This window comes from Martes martes (genome assembly GCF_963455335.1).
Source record: "Martes martes genome assembly, chromosome: 4".
In the NCBI taxonomy this organism is placed as follows: Eukaryota; Metazoa; Chordata; class Mammalia; order Carnivora; family Mustelidae; genus Martes; species Martes martes.
Genome location: NC_137891.1, coordinates 89,326,977 through 89,341,754, shown reverse-complemented (window position 1 = coordinate 89,341,754; position 14,778 = coordinate 89,326,977). Strand labels below are relative to the sequence as shown.

The following is a 14,778-nucleotide window of genomic DNA, read 5'->3' as shown; positions in this document are numbered from 1 at the left end:
TAGAGTTGAGGGTCCATATCTGGGCTCTCTACTCTGTTCCACTGGTCCATGTATACACTAACAATGAAAATACAGAAAGGCAAATTAGAGAATCGATTCCATTTACTATAGCACCAAGAACCATAAGATACCTCGGAATAAACCTAACCAAAGAGGTTAAAGATCTGTACTCGAGGAACTACAGAACACTCCTAAAAGAAATTGAAGAAGACACAAAAAGATGGAAGACCATTCCATGCTCTTGGATCGGAAGAATAAACATCGTTAAAATGTCTATACTGCCCAGAGCAATCTATACTTTTAATGCCATTCCAATCAAAATTCCACCAGTATTTTTCAAAGAGCTGGAGCAAATAATACTAAAATTTGTATGGAATCAGAAGAGACCCCGAATTGCTAAGGAAATGTTGAAAAACAAAAATAAAACTGGTGGCATCACGTTACCTGATTTCAAGCTTTACTACAAAGCTGTGATCACCAAGACAGCATGGTACTGCCTCGGAATTTTTAATATCTAAGCCTTTTCTTCTATGCTGTATACTTTTTAGAACAGTCTTAGAAATATTCTTTTGATCATCCTTCATGCTGGTTCTTTTACACTGAATTATGATATTCCTTCCTTTTTTTTAAGATTTTTACTTATTTGATAGAAATAGAGAGCACAAGTAGATAGAGCAGCAGGCAGAGGGGGGAGGGAGAAGCAGGCTCTCTGTTGAGCAGGGAGCCAAATGAAGGGCTCTATCCGAGGACCCTGGGATCATGACCTGAGCTGAAGGCAGACACTTAAGGGACTGAGCCACCCAGGCACCTCTTTCTTTCTTTCTTTCTTTTATTTTCTTTCTTTTTTTTTTTTTAACAGAGAAAAAGAGAGTAAGTGTGAGAGCGTATGCACAAGGAGGGGGAGGGTTAGAAGGAGAGAAGAGAGAGAATCTTGAACAGCCTCCATGCCTGGTGCAGAGCCCGATGTGGGGCTCAGTCTTGCAGCCCTGAGATCATGACCTGAGCTGAAATCAAGAGTCAGATGCTTAACCAATTGAGTCACCCAGGTGTCCCCATGATATTTCTTTCTACTGTAGTGAAATTCTACTTAAGTGAAAGCCTAAGTTGTTGTTGTTTAAGTAATCTCTCTGCTCACCATGGGGTTTGAACTCACAACCTCGAGATCAAGAGTCACATGCTCTACTGAATGAGCCAGCCAGTTCAGGATTCTAAGAAACTCAATCTAGGAGGAGAGCCAACTGCTAATTCTTCAGGTGTGAATTACTAGTTTCCCATGCCTCTTCTCGTCAGCAATTCTAAATACAGCATGCTTACAGATCACCTGCAGGACTTACGTAAAATGTAGATCCATAGGCCTTAGCTCTAAAGTTGTGGGTGTTTTGTTGTGTTTTGTTTTGTTTTGTTTTACAAGTACCTCATAGAATTCTGATGTTAGTACTTTTCAGGTCTGCAGCTGGTATAGCAGAATAAAATGACCCCTCTGTTGTAGACCCTGAACTGACTAGACCATATATGCAATTCCATTTAAGCATCCAGTAGCTCTACTAGGTACGAGTTATCCTTATTCTATATAAAAGGAGACTGAGGCTCAAAGAGGTTAAGCAAACTGCCTATTTAAATGAATTGCCTTGTTAAAGCAATGTTGTTGTTTTTTTTAACACTTCCATCCAACCCTGGCGAAGGGTTCGGTGTGAAGAAAGGATGGAATCTAGAATGTCTTGGTGAAAATTAGTTGTTTGTCCATTTTATGTCTTCTACAAGTATGCATGTTTTATGTGGCAGGAACTGTGGAGGCTCTGGGGATACAGGGTGAACAGGACAGGAAGAGTCCCTGACCTCATGAAGATGATTTATCAAAAAAGCCAGACGTAAAGCAAATAATTACAGAAGTACATTTGATTGTAGTTCTGATGGTATTGTTTATTTCTTGTTTTCTTAGGTCCCAATTTCTCAACCAGTGGTTGAAAACTGACCAATGATAATTAATAGAATTGTAGAACCCATAATAAATTTGTCCCAGGAAAGGTCTTTCTTATACTTTTTTTTCTTAACACTATAAGTACCCTTGTTTATTCCAGAGACCAGTGATAATTAGAAACATGAGGGGAAAATTAGAACATGAGGGAATGCCTGGGTAACTCAGTTGGCTGAGTATTTGCTTTTGACTTGGGCCATGATCCCTGTTCTGGGATCAAGTCCCACATCCGGCTCCCTGCTCAGCGGGGAGCCTGCTTCTCCCTCTCCTCTCCCCCTGCCTCTGCCACTACTTACTACTTATGCTCTCATTCTCTATCTCAAATAAATAAAATTGTAAAAAAAAAAAAAAAAAAAAAAAAAAGAAAAGAACATGAGGCTGGATGACCAGGGTAAAGACAACTAGACCATGTGTGTTGAGTCCAAGATTTTTAGGGACTGTTGCCACCAAATAGCTGTGGTAATACGGGAGTCTCTCCTCCTGAGTCTATCCAATAAAGGAGCCCTTGTCCATCTCTGAGGTGGCTTCCTGCTTTGGGGTGTCTCTCAGTCTCTGCTGGGCTGAGATGGGGGCTACGGAAACTGAGGCCGAGAGAGGAGCCACCCCCTCATGGTGTGTGTGTATTTCCTGCAGGAACACCATGCTGAGCCTTTGCCTTGAGAATGCAGAGCTGAAAGAGCAGATGGGAGAAGCAATGTCTGATGGATGGGAGATTGAGGAAGACAAGGAGAAGGGTGAGGTGGCAGTGGAAACTGTGGTAGCCAGAGGGGGTCTGAATGAGAATAGCCTTCAGGCTGAATTCAGAAAGCTCCAGGGAAAACTGAAGAATGCCCACAACATCATCAGCCTCCTCAAAGAACAGCTCTTGCTGAGCAGCAAGGACGGGAATAGTAAGCTTAGCCCAGAGCTCCTTGCACACCTGGCCCGGGAGATCGACAGAATGAACACAGAGCTGGTCTGTTCTCCTGAGAAGCCCCAATGCCAGGAAGAGGAGCACATGAATATAAGGCCCTGCCCCAGACCACAGAATCTTGGCGTTGGGGCTACCCTCACCATGGATGGCCACCAAGTAAGTGTGGGTTTAGATGGAAATAGAGACCTGTGGAGAAGGACTGGAGGTAACAGCTTTTACCTAAAACAGTTCTGCTCCATGGGTTAGAAGGGACTGAGGGAAAGGCTTCTTTGCCCCCCAAGCAGAGGTAATAATATTCCTCACATATTCAGCCTTTGGAAAAGCTTTTACAACATTGTCTCACAAACATTACTTGGGTAATTAATTTTTCATAAATAGTGTTTCATTTTCCAGATGGCACACTAGGCATTGGGCAGCAGGCAGAAAGACCTGGCCTCTGCCTGTAAGTATGCAGTGTGGTGGGGAGAGATGGTATAAAACAGGTCATTTCAATAGGATCCTGTATAGGGATGTTTGGGACTTAAGGCAGCCCCGACAAGTGGTGTGTAACGACATCTCTCTGTATCACTGCCATTTTTATCACAGCCCATCCTAGGTATCTTTTCATGGGCCACAGGATTGGGCTTTTGGGATCCTCCTAAGGGGAGGGGCTTTGCTGACTATTGAGTAAATGGAGACTAGAGAGGATTCGGGGTGGGGGGAGTGGAAGACAAGGCTGCGACAGGAGCATGAGGATAGATGAGGAGAGGTTTCTACCCCTCCTCTCTTCAACCACTGAACCAACATTTACTGAGAGCCCCTCTGTGGACTCTACTGGCACCATACTTTGTGTTGAAAATACAGAGATGAATAAAACATTATCCTAGCTCTGCAGGAGCTTGGAGCTGGAAAGCAAGCCACTACCAAAGGGCATGAGGAATGCTGGAACAAACCCATATATATAGTCCATGGGGGTCAGAAAGGGAAGGGGCCGGGACTGCCTGGGACTGTTACTGCCTGGTCCCTATGCTGGCTCTTTTCACAGCTGGATAACCAGTCCCAAGCCCAAGACCCTGAAACTCCATCAGAATTTAGCCTTCCTGGATCCACAAAGCACCTGCACACTCAGCTGGCCGACTCCAGACAAGGCTACCAGGACCTCCAGGAGAAGCTGTTGATATCAGAAGCCACGGTCTTTGCCCAGGCCAACCAGCTGGAGAAATACAGTCATGCTTAGTAAGTCTTAATTTCACCATCACTAAGACATCTGTCTACGTGCTTTGTAGACTTCCCTTTTCTTTTCCAGCCTCAAAACAAATTTAATCCCGACCAGGGTCCTAGAATTGTGGAAATGGTTATTGAACTTCAGTTTTTGCACCTGGCAGAGAAGAAGAAAAAAACAAAGCAAGTTTGCAGTGAGCATATAGGGAAGAAATGGGCTAATGTCTAGGTTTGCTGATTTCAGATATAGTCAGCAAAATGCTTTACATCTCTCAACATATACTGATAGTTTCTCTCCTCTTCTTGGCACCAAATCCCATTCTTCAAAAATATACCATCAGGGGCACCTGGGTGGCTCAGTGGGTTAAAGCCTCTGCCTTCGGCTCAGGTCATGATCCTAGGGTCCTGGGATCGAGCCCCACATCGGGCTCTCTGCTCGGTGGGGAGCCTGCTTCCTCCTCTCTCTCTGCCTGCCTCTCTGCCTACTTGTGATCTCTGTCTGTCAAATAAATAATGAAAAATAAAATCATATATATATATATATATATATATATATATATATATATGCCATCACCATTGGTTTAGAATCCATGCTTTCTACTAGAACTTCCTACGGTGATTGAAATGCTTATGGAGCACATGAGATGTATCTAGTTCAACTTGGGAATTTCGTTTAATTTTAATTAATTTAATATGAAGTAGTCACATGTGGCTAGTAGCTACCTATAGAACCATATGGATCTTGATGTTTTAGGACTCTAAATTAGTTTGGCCCTATTCACATATTTACTGAGCCTCTGTGGATAAAGCACTTGCTAGTTTCGCTGGGGCTTCTAGGGATGATAATATATATAATACCCCACATAAAGATATCTGGTCCCCACAAAGCCTCAGTTGTTGTAGGTGAGATCACCAGTGGCACACAGAGGCTCATCCTAGTTGCAAGGAAGTCCTGCCTGGAGTGAGTGGTCTCTTCTCCCACTTGTGTCCAAAGAAGCATCCATTCCACTTTGGCTGTAACCTCCCTGGCCCCTGAGGGCTAGGGCACATGCCCCTGAGGTTGAGAGGGTACATGGGACATTCCGAGAACCTCTGTGACACCCTCTGTCTCTTCCTGAGCAGGTGAATCCTTGGTGAAGCAGGACAGCAAGCAGGTGCAGGTGGGCCTCCAGGATCTGGGCTACGAGACCTGCAGCCGAAGTGAGAATGAAGCTGAGCGGGAGGAGAGCACCAGTCCCGGTAGGAACACAAGGTCAGGGCTCACCTGGCCTCTCTGGAGTCGGCCTTCCCATCTGGGAGCTGCTGGCCAGTCCCAACCTAATGAGGAGTAGGGCCGAGGGGTATGGTAGAGGGAAGGGGACCCAGGACCAGTGAGACACGGGAAGTTTGGCAGAGAACTCTTGTCCAACACAAGGCTGAGTGTGAGTGGGAATGTGTCTAATTAGTTTCTAACATACTGCTGTTGATTAAAAGAAGGAAAGTTCTGTCCAACTGGTGATCATCTAAGGCTTACTTTTTAATGAAGAGACCAGATGAGCTTGTGGAGACATGCAAACCCTAAGCTAAAAAATCTGTTTTTCCATCCTAGAAGGACTTTGACTGTAGGTACACCCACCAAACTGAAATTGAGAAAAGAAAAAACACTCAGGGCAGTAGAAGGTGACTGTACCTGGTTCCTGACCTGCAGGCTGTGGGTGGAAATACCATGTCTGAATGCTAGTAAAGCTTGGGGCTGAATGAAGTACTGCCTCAACTTTCGCTCTAGTGATTCCTATCCCCGGCACCAGAGCTGCCCCCAAGCCTCAGCAGCACTGAGTAGCTTTATTCAGGAAGATGTCTTTGTCGTTTCTCAGAGTGTGAGGAGCACAACAGCCTCAGGGAAACAGCCCTGATGGAGGGGTGCCTTGGCTCCCCAGAGGCTAGCCCCCCAGGGAAGGAGTTCTGTGCATACAGAAAGTTGGAAGTCATCTCTGTCCTGCAGAAGGACATCAGGGACCTGAAGGCCCAGCCGCAGGTGGCGGAATGCCAACAAGTTCATAGAGAACCTCAAAAGCCAGGTCCAGTCCCTCTCAGTTACAAGTGATTATTCATCTAGTCTGGAGAGACCATGAAAGCTGAAGGCTGTTTGCACCTTTGAGGGATCTTCACCTCACAGTGTCACTGATGAGGATGAGGGGTGGCTGTCTGATGGCACTGGGGCTTTCTATCCCCCGGGGCTTCAGGCTTAAAAGGATCTGGAGAGTCTGATCCAGAGAGTGTCCCAGCTGGAGGCCCAGCTCCCGAAAACTGGAGTAGAAGGGAAGCTGGCAGAGGAACTGAGATCAGCCTCCTGGCCTGGGTAAGGGGGACACTCTTTGGGCCTGATAGGATTGAAAATGTCTAAGTTTGTATTGGAGGTGGGCTAGCCCAGGCACGTAGAAGACAGAACCCAACAGGGTGATCAGAAGAATACCTACTTAAATGCTAGGCCTAGATCCAAAGAAAGGTCAGTAGGCCCTGCTTGGGAGACACCAGGTCTCTGGGATTTCCTCTCAGGAATCTATTAGTAAAGCAACTGCATATGTGGTATAGTAGGAAGACTGGAGTCAGATTGCCTGGGTCTGAATCCTAGCTCTGGCACTTTCTAGCTGTTCAACTTACTTAGACTTTCTGGGCTCTTTCCTCACCTATTAAATGAGGAGAGTAAGAGAACCTAACTCAACAGGTGGTTACTGGGTTTAAATGAATTAGTACAAGTGATCAAAATTGCCTAACATATATGAAGCTCTCAGTACGACTTTGTGATGGAATACAATACTTTGTGTTGGGTATCTGTCCTTGTTATCTGCACTGAGTATCAAGCCATGCAAAAGCTTAGTGGCCTCAAACAATAATTTATGTGGATTTACAGGGCTCAGCAGGGTGGCTGTTGCTTGGGGGTCTCTCCTGGGGCAGCCATCCGATGGCTTCACGTGTCAGGTGATATGATGCTCCTTGCCTTCTCTCTTTCCCCCCTTGGCTTCTTGTCTTCCAGGGTCTTTCTTCTTGGGGTGGGCCTCTCAAGTGGTCTTAGGTTGTTCCACATCTGCATGGCAGCTGGCTTCCAACAGAGTGGAAGTAGAAGTTGCTAGGACAGTTCAGAGCTACTCCTGGACTTAGCACAGTGTCGCTTCCCTTACTACCTCAGTCACAGAGCTTGCCCAGATTTAAGGAGGTGGAGAACAGCCTCTACCTGCCAACGAGAGAAGGAGCAAAGGCACATTGGCAAAACAACATGTGGAACAGGAATGTAACGGCCATCTTGGCAAAACAGTCTGCCGTAATAGAGATGTTCTTCCAAATAGAAGGCATGAAAGATCTTATCTAGACTTAGAATTAAGTGATTCCTTTTTTCCCCCCAAGTTTATGTATTTCTTTATTTTACACAATGTCTCCACCCAACATGGGGCTTGAACTCCTGACCCCATCATCAAGAGTCGTGAGCTCTTCTTACTGAGCCAGCCAGCCAGGTGTCCCAGGATTAAGTGATTCTAGTCACTGAACTTATTTTTATTTATTATGTCTATTGAATATCTACTCAGTAAATACATTTAGTGTTTCTTGAGTATCAGCTGTGAATCTACACTCTACTAGTCCCATGAGGAATGTAAAATTGGGCACCATATTTACCTCCACAGGACCTACGATTCTCCTGGACATAAGGCTAACGTGCACAAAACATTGTAAGAACCACTAAATTGCTAAACTGACATCATGTATCAGAGCGGGATTTACTCTTATATACTACGGTTTGTGTGCCAGAATTCAGCCTGGGGAGCTCCTTTGTAATGTTCTCATGGAAATCTCTACTGAAGGCCCGTAATTTCACATTCACTCCTTTTCATTCTTACTTTTTCCTCTCCTCCCCTGTATTAGGAAATATGATTCCCTGATTCAGGATCAGGCCCGAGAGCTGTCGTACCTACGCCAGAAGATACGAGAAGGGAGAGGCATCTGTTACCTTCTCACCCAGCATGCGAAAGATATAGTAAAATCATTTGAGGACCTTCTTAGGAGCAATGACATTGACTATTACCTGGGGCAGAGCTTCTGAGAGCAACTTGCCCAGGGAAGCCAGCTGGCGGAGAGGCTTACCAGCAAACTCAGCACCCGTAAGTTGGCCACAGGGCTTTGGCACACACTCGGTCACTCCCATAGCCCCAGGCCCAGGTGGCCACCACACCTCCACCACAGTCTTTTAACGCAGGTCCTGTTCCATTTCATTTCCTGGGGCCATTACAGGAACAGGACTGGCTGGTGGGGAACACTGAGGAGAAACACAGGATTCGGAGGTCATGATTGCAATGGCAGAAACTGGAGCACTCATGGCAAGTGACCTTTAGGGAAGCAGGCTGTGTCCATCCAGTGCTAAGGGGCAGAAAGTGAGAAGAGATCAGAAGATGTCATCATAGTGAAAAGAGCCTGACCTGAGAATTGCAAGACCCCAATGGTAGCCTGGATGCTGCCATTAATATGCTTTGGGCAATGGTTTAGCCTTTCAGTGTCTCTTTGTTTATCACATGGTGTCATACATGAATATGATTCCAGTATAAAAGCACCCTGCCCTTTGGACGTGGTTTGGGCACCGAATGTCATAGTGCAAGGGCTAGGAATATGGGTTATTTTTGGAGTTCTTTACTTAGAAAACATTTTCTGAGAGTACCAAGAGATAGCGAGATCAGTCTTGGGGGCCAACCATCCCACACACTGGTGGCAGGTGCAGAGGTGGGACAGGATGGTTTGTCATCTCTCAGAGCAAGAGTGGGCTCTCCATGAATGCTGTGATGGGACACAGAGCATGCACCTGGGAGTGAATGTGTGGCAGGCTTAGAAGGTGGAATATTCCAGAGAGAAGCTGAGCAAGTGCGCTTCAAACTTCTTTGCATTGATTTAGGGTAGAGGAAGTCCTGAGGCTGATCACAAGGTCAGGGGAGGTCTGCCTGGTGAGTTCAAGAGAGCCCACGGGTCTACTCTCTGAGGATACAATCTGCAACCTTCCCAAGTAATTCTCCTGCATGTCTTGGACATACACAGAAGAATCACCATTCTGTACCCACAGATGCTCTTGCATTTATAATGTAGGAAGTGTTTTTTACCATGTCTTTCTAAATTTGGCTTACAGAGGATCATAAAAGTGAGAAAGATCAAGCTGGACTTGAACCGCTGGCCCTCAGGTAACTTGAAATAGGATCTGCTAAAGGAATCAGGAACAAGGCCCAAGGGGTCCAGGGTGACTGTAACTTTACAAATCGGGGCCAGGAAATGCTGATTATAACATGTTCGTTTATTCATGAGACACTTTAGCCTCTCTTTTGCTATAATTCTGTTGATTTCTATTGTGTAATTATGCTCCAGGCTTGGTAACCTAGACTCAGTCTGACCCAACAGTAAACTAACCAGGTTCCAGCGGTCCTTGGCACCCCGAAGGCTCTCCTCTGCTTTCTTCCCTGGTGTTTAAAGATGAGGCTGTGCTGCTGAGTTGACTTACCCTAAGCTACGTTGGCAGCTCATTTGGTAGTAGTCCAGTTCCCCCGGGGGAAAAAAAGAATTGAAGAACCGTAATGTAGTTCCTTGTGGGGGTGGGGGAAAGGCCTGGGTGTTGCAGACTCCTGTGAGTCTACGGTCTCTCAGGAACCAATTTTCAATGAGTCACTGCAGAGAATCTTACCATGTACAGTAAAATATGGGCTCAAAATCCGTAGCTGTAGCCTCTAGTCTAAGCCCCTCTCCGTTGGAAGCCTGCTTTAGACCACGTGGTGCTGCTCCAAGTCCCTGCGGTGAAGAGCAAAGCATTTTGGTTTTGTTTTCATTGCTAATCCATCCCAGACACATACATGGGCTGTACCTCAATCATCCAAATGATTCCACGCATCCTGCTCTCCGTTGTCAAGGGCGATGCCAGACTGCTGTGTGTTGGTCACTACTTACCTTCAGTTACTGTACTTAGGAGACTGGTAACCAGCAGTTCTTGGGGCCACACTTGGAGCAGCTGTGCCTTACAGGGCTGGCTGAATCTCTGCTAGTTCCCAGCATCTCCTGTGGGCAGTGCCCTGGGTGGTGATTGCCCCTCTTTCTCCCTCTGCACCCCACCTACTCTCCGCCCCTAATCAGTGATAGGTTATTTTGATGGTTCTTCACAGGAAAGGTTCCCTTGACTTAGGTGACTTTTCCCATGTGCCTTGGTCAGGACAAGCTGGGCTGGTGCCCTTGGCTTCACCGATTGTCTCTTTCCACCCCACTAGGCTCAGCAGAGAGCTGCAGGAGAAAGAGAAAGTGATTGAGGTCCTGCAGGCCAAGCTGGACGCCCGGTCCCTCACGCCATCCAGCAGCCACGCCTTGTCGGACTCCCAGCGCTCTCCCAGCAGCTCCTCCTTCCTGTCTGATGAGCTGGAAGCCTGCTCTGACATGGATGTAGCCAGCGAGTACACACACTACGAAGAGAAGAAGGTGCTGCCTGGTCGCTCAGGTAACCTCCTGTTTCTCTAGCCAGGCCTTATAGATCCTTCCTGGTGTGTCAGGCTGAACGTGGCCCTGGGACCAAACACTAAGTACAGGCCCCAGTGCCTCAGGATCTTTGCTCTGCTCCTGACTCTGCAGGGTGTCACAGGGTCTCCACTGGATTTGCAAGCTGGTAGACCCAAGGGGAAGGGCAGTGGGAAGAGCGATAACATCCAGGCAGGCTCTTCTTCCCCATTGTCTCATGAGCACAGACCGTCTGTCTGACTTCCTTCTTCAAATGGGACATCATCTCCCTCCTGCAGTGGTTTTGCTCACTGCATGTCCTGAGCCAGTGTCCCCTGGGTATCTGTCAGCAGTCACGGATGCTGTCGCTGCCACCTGGTACTTTTAGAAATGCCATTTTCACGGTTTCTGGGTCTGGGCCCCACTCTCACCTCTCAGGTGGTTTGCCTCCCTCAAGAAGCTAACTGCAAGCAAGGAAATGAACACGGCTCACAGTGTTTGTGCTTGGTGCTTTCCCAGAAAGCCAGGCCCTGCCCTGGTACCGCTGGCTCAATAGAAGGCCAGATTCCAGTTCTTTGTCGACCACCAAACATTTTCTTTCATTCATGGGTTTTGTAGATTCCATCCATCATTCGAGTCATTCCGCTGTACTGTCTTCTAAGCCATCAGCAACCAGTGCACCTCGGGGGGTTAAGGCCGAACCCAGCAGCAACCCCATCAGCTTGCCAGCTCCCCAGAACCCCCCCCAGGAGGCCAGCCAGGCCCATCCAGGTATGCGACAGCCAACACAGCGGGAGCGCTGTTTCCTCTCCCTCAGCAGCCTGTTTGACTTTTCTTCAAGGACGAATGTTTCCACTGTCAGAGGCTTCTAGGCTTCAGATCCTAGATGAAATCAAGAGGCCTTCCTAGTCCACCAATTGTGTCTGCATTTTCTTGGTTCTAAATATTTTAGGCAAATCAGAGATCTGTAGTAGTAGACTTTGATCAGAATACCAATTTTGACCAGTAGTCAGCAAATCCTTTTAAAGTAAACATTTTCATTTCTTTCTTTCATTTCACTCGGGGAGCAAAGAGGCAAAATGTCTCTTCCATGATTATAGTCACCACAGAACAAAAAGAAAGTCACTTCATGGCTAGCCTGGAAGCATTACCCATTTTATATTCAGGGAGAGCCTCTGCAACAACTCGGGATGCTTCCGGATCCTACAAGATTCTGTCGACATTACATGGTCATTCATTCATGGATTTACGAACAACCAGGCAGCCCTTGATATGTACATCGTGCCTGTCCTGCAGCCAGTTGGAGGGGTACATTTCATTTACCTGCCCCAACCTAACTGCCAGGAGTGTGCTCAGTTAGAGCCCCACACCAGTGATGGCAAGAAGGCAAGCCTTGTCCCTGCCTCCTACTTCTTGCCACAACGGGCTGGCTGCCCTTGGTGTGGTTTGTCGTAAGGTGCCCGCAGAAGGCACATGCTGTCCTTCTGTGGCTCCCATTTCTCCTGAGAGCCCATCAGCCAAAATCTTCAGAAGGGGATGTGTCTGGCCCTTTCTGAGCTGGGGCTCGAAGTTTCTGGGCCAGAGTAGGCAGCAGCTGGCCTAGGAAGTCATGGGGAAAAGCTGTTTGCCTAGCGCTGTAAACATCTGTGCAAATGCTCTGGGGTCAAACGGAGCAGAAGGCCAGGGGTTTTAAAATCGGAATGCCTGCCTGAAGGATGCCTGACCTGTGTCACTGGGCAATGTGGGTGTCCTCACATTGTTTCCCTGACAGTGAGCATCCTGGGGCGAGGGATGTGATTAGAATGTACTCATTGTTTTCCACGGAGGCATTCTCCGTAGATCAGTCTTGGTTTCTGCTTCCTCCACAGGCTTCCTGCCATATAACTGTTTTTAGAAAAGAGGAGACAGATTCAGACATCAGAATGTCCCAGGGTCCCTAAAGACTTGTCCATAGATGGGCTACATCATGGTCATCTGTGGAGATCTATTTTAAATGCAAATTTCCAAGCCCTCCTCCCAAAGTTAATGACTTAATAGAGCAGAGCCTGAAGCAACTGCACGCATTAAGAATTTTTCCTGGGACGCCTGGGTGGCTCAGTTGGTTAAGCGGCTGCCTTCGGCTCAGGTCATGATCCCAGGGTCCTGGGATCGAGTCCCACATCGGGCTCCTTGCTCGGCAGGGAGCCTGCTTCTCCCTCTGCCTCTGCCTGCCTCTCTCTCTGCCTGTGCTCACTCTCTCTGACAAATTAAAAAAAAAAAAAAATCTTTAAAAAAAAAAAAAAAAAAGAATTTTTCCTAAGTGATTTGAATGCCCAGACCGGCATGCAAGCTATTGTGTCTGAGTCACTTTACCAAGACCTTGATTTTTCTTTTGGTGAATGAACGCGTTGATTTGAGATTCTCAGGTTTGTTTCCATGAGACTCGAATGACACGCATGAGGAATGCACATTTCCCCACAGTCCCAGCCCGCTTCTGCCCTCTCGGGATGAGCCCTCATACTCTCAGAGGAGTTCCAGGTGTAGGGAGTCTTGTCACAGGGGCAAGGACCGACTCACGCCCAGGGGTGGTTGGGAGCATTAAGGTGTGGATGTCCTGACCCCTCCGTGAATGGGACAGCTGGGAGAGGCTCTCATAGCTGCCTGGGATACAGCTATGCCACCTTACCTGCTTTAGCTGGTTGTTTCCAAGATGAGCATAGAATATGTATTTTGGATGTCCCCAACAAGGGAGAAGGCAGAGGGGTCCGCTAAGCCCGGCTCTTGGGTGGCAACCCTGGCCCTTCGCCTTGTTGGCGGGCACCATGCTGAATGATAGCCGCCCCCCAAGGAGACATCAGGGCAAGAAATAGTTTCATCTTCTTCATCTTTTCCCCATTCCTTTCTTTCTAATGACGTGTCTCCTTTCTTCCCAACTCTGTGTTTCTAGGCCTTCACTTTCCCTCCATACCCACGCTGGTTAGCCTTCCCCAGGCACCACTGCCCTCAGCAGCACCCAGCTTCCTGCCTTTCAGCCCCACTGGCCCTCCCCTCCTTGGCTGCTGTGAGACCCCCGTGGTCTCCTTGGCAGAGGCTCAGCAGGAGCTGCAGATGCTGCAGAAACAGCTGGGAGAAAGTGAGCACTTCCTGTGGCCTTCGTGTGCTTGGGCCTGGCCGCCCCGCCCCATGTGGCCCTGCATGGCTTTGGCTTGGCGGCAGAGTTTTGAAAAATGACCTAGGGTGTGCATGTCGCCAGCAGGGGACTGGCGGATGGCCCTGCTTGCTTTTTTGGGGAAATACCTTTACTGTTGTCTTTCTGGGGGGTGTGTGTGTGTCTCATCATTTTGTCAGGTCCTAGACCTGCTCCTGCCCCGCTGCTGCCAGTGTGGGGTACCAGCAAGTCTGCTGAAAGCCTGACACACCGGTGATGTGTCTGCAGGCAGGACACGGGTGAGAGCTTTTGTGCCTTGCCTGTGCGAGACAAAGTGTCCATTTCTGGGGAGTCCTTTCCATGCCTACGATAGTCTCCTGCTCTTCACCAAGTTCGGCTCCTGACATCATTATGTTGAGGGCATGAAGGGTAGTAGCAGTAGAGGGATTCAGAAGAGGCGGCAAAGCCCCCCTTCCTAGGGCACACGGTTCATTTCTACCCCGGGACAGGTGACACGTGGGCAGCTCGGACCAGAAGCACAGGCTGTGATACCTGATTGTAAATTCTGTCCTCTGACTCCCAGAGATCATTGATCGTATTGATTGTAACTGTTTCAGGCTCTGTATGGTCAACTTTTTGGAAAGGCTTTGATGTATGTCTGGGCTGGGTGACTCATTGTCAAAATTGTTGGTGTGGGGTCATTTATAGCTTAGAAAAAAAGAAGAAGAACCCTCAAATGAGGAATTTGCTCTCTAGTAATGCTTTAAAAAAACAAACACCCACTTAGAAATCAGTTTTTTTTTTTTTTTAGAAATCAGTTTGATGTTACCTTAAAACCACATTCTGTGCCTTCAAAAAAAATAAATAAATAAAATAAAGGCTCAGATGAGCCAGAGATTGATGGTAAGGGAAACCAGGCACAGTGTCCAGTGACCTAGGACCACAGCTGAGAATTCATATACCTGAAGCCCCCATCGTCATTTAGCCCAGTTTTTTTCTTATGTCAATCCTGAAAGTGACCACACTCTCTGGTCTACTCTGTCCCAGTTTGATTCCCAGAACCAATCCTCTTTTTAGGAGAGT

General features: G+C 47.5%; 1 protein-coding gene across 1 annotated transcript in view; it reads left to right on the top strand.

Moving 5' to 3' along the window:
- LOC308341633 (myomegalin-like) overlaps positions 1-14,778 on the top strand; it is a gene marked incomplete at both ends in the record, with an annotated part of 134,856 nt that overhangs the window by 64,550 nt on the left and 55,528 nt on the right. The window contains 14 exon segments of the mRNA XM_080801657.1: positions 2,609-3,044; positions 3,913-4,089; positions 4,094-4,103; positions 5,211-5,327; positions 5,942-6,105; positions 6,107-6,196; positions 6,200-6,313; positions 6,317-6,426; positions 7,983-8,157; positions 8,161-8,218; positions 9,229-9,280; positions 10,349-10,572; positions 11,187-11,339; positions 13,495-13,680. Of these exon segments, the coding sequence (XP_080657783.1) occupies positions 2,609-3,044; positions 3,913-4,089; positions 4,094-4,103; positions 5,211-5,327; positions 5,942-6,105; positions 6,107-6,196; positions 6,200-6,313; positions 6,317-6,426; positions 7,983-8,157; positions 8,161-8,218; positions 9,229-9,280; positions 10,349-10,572; positions 11,187-11,339; positions 13,495-13,680 (2,066 nt within the window).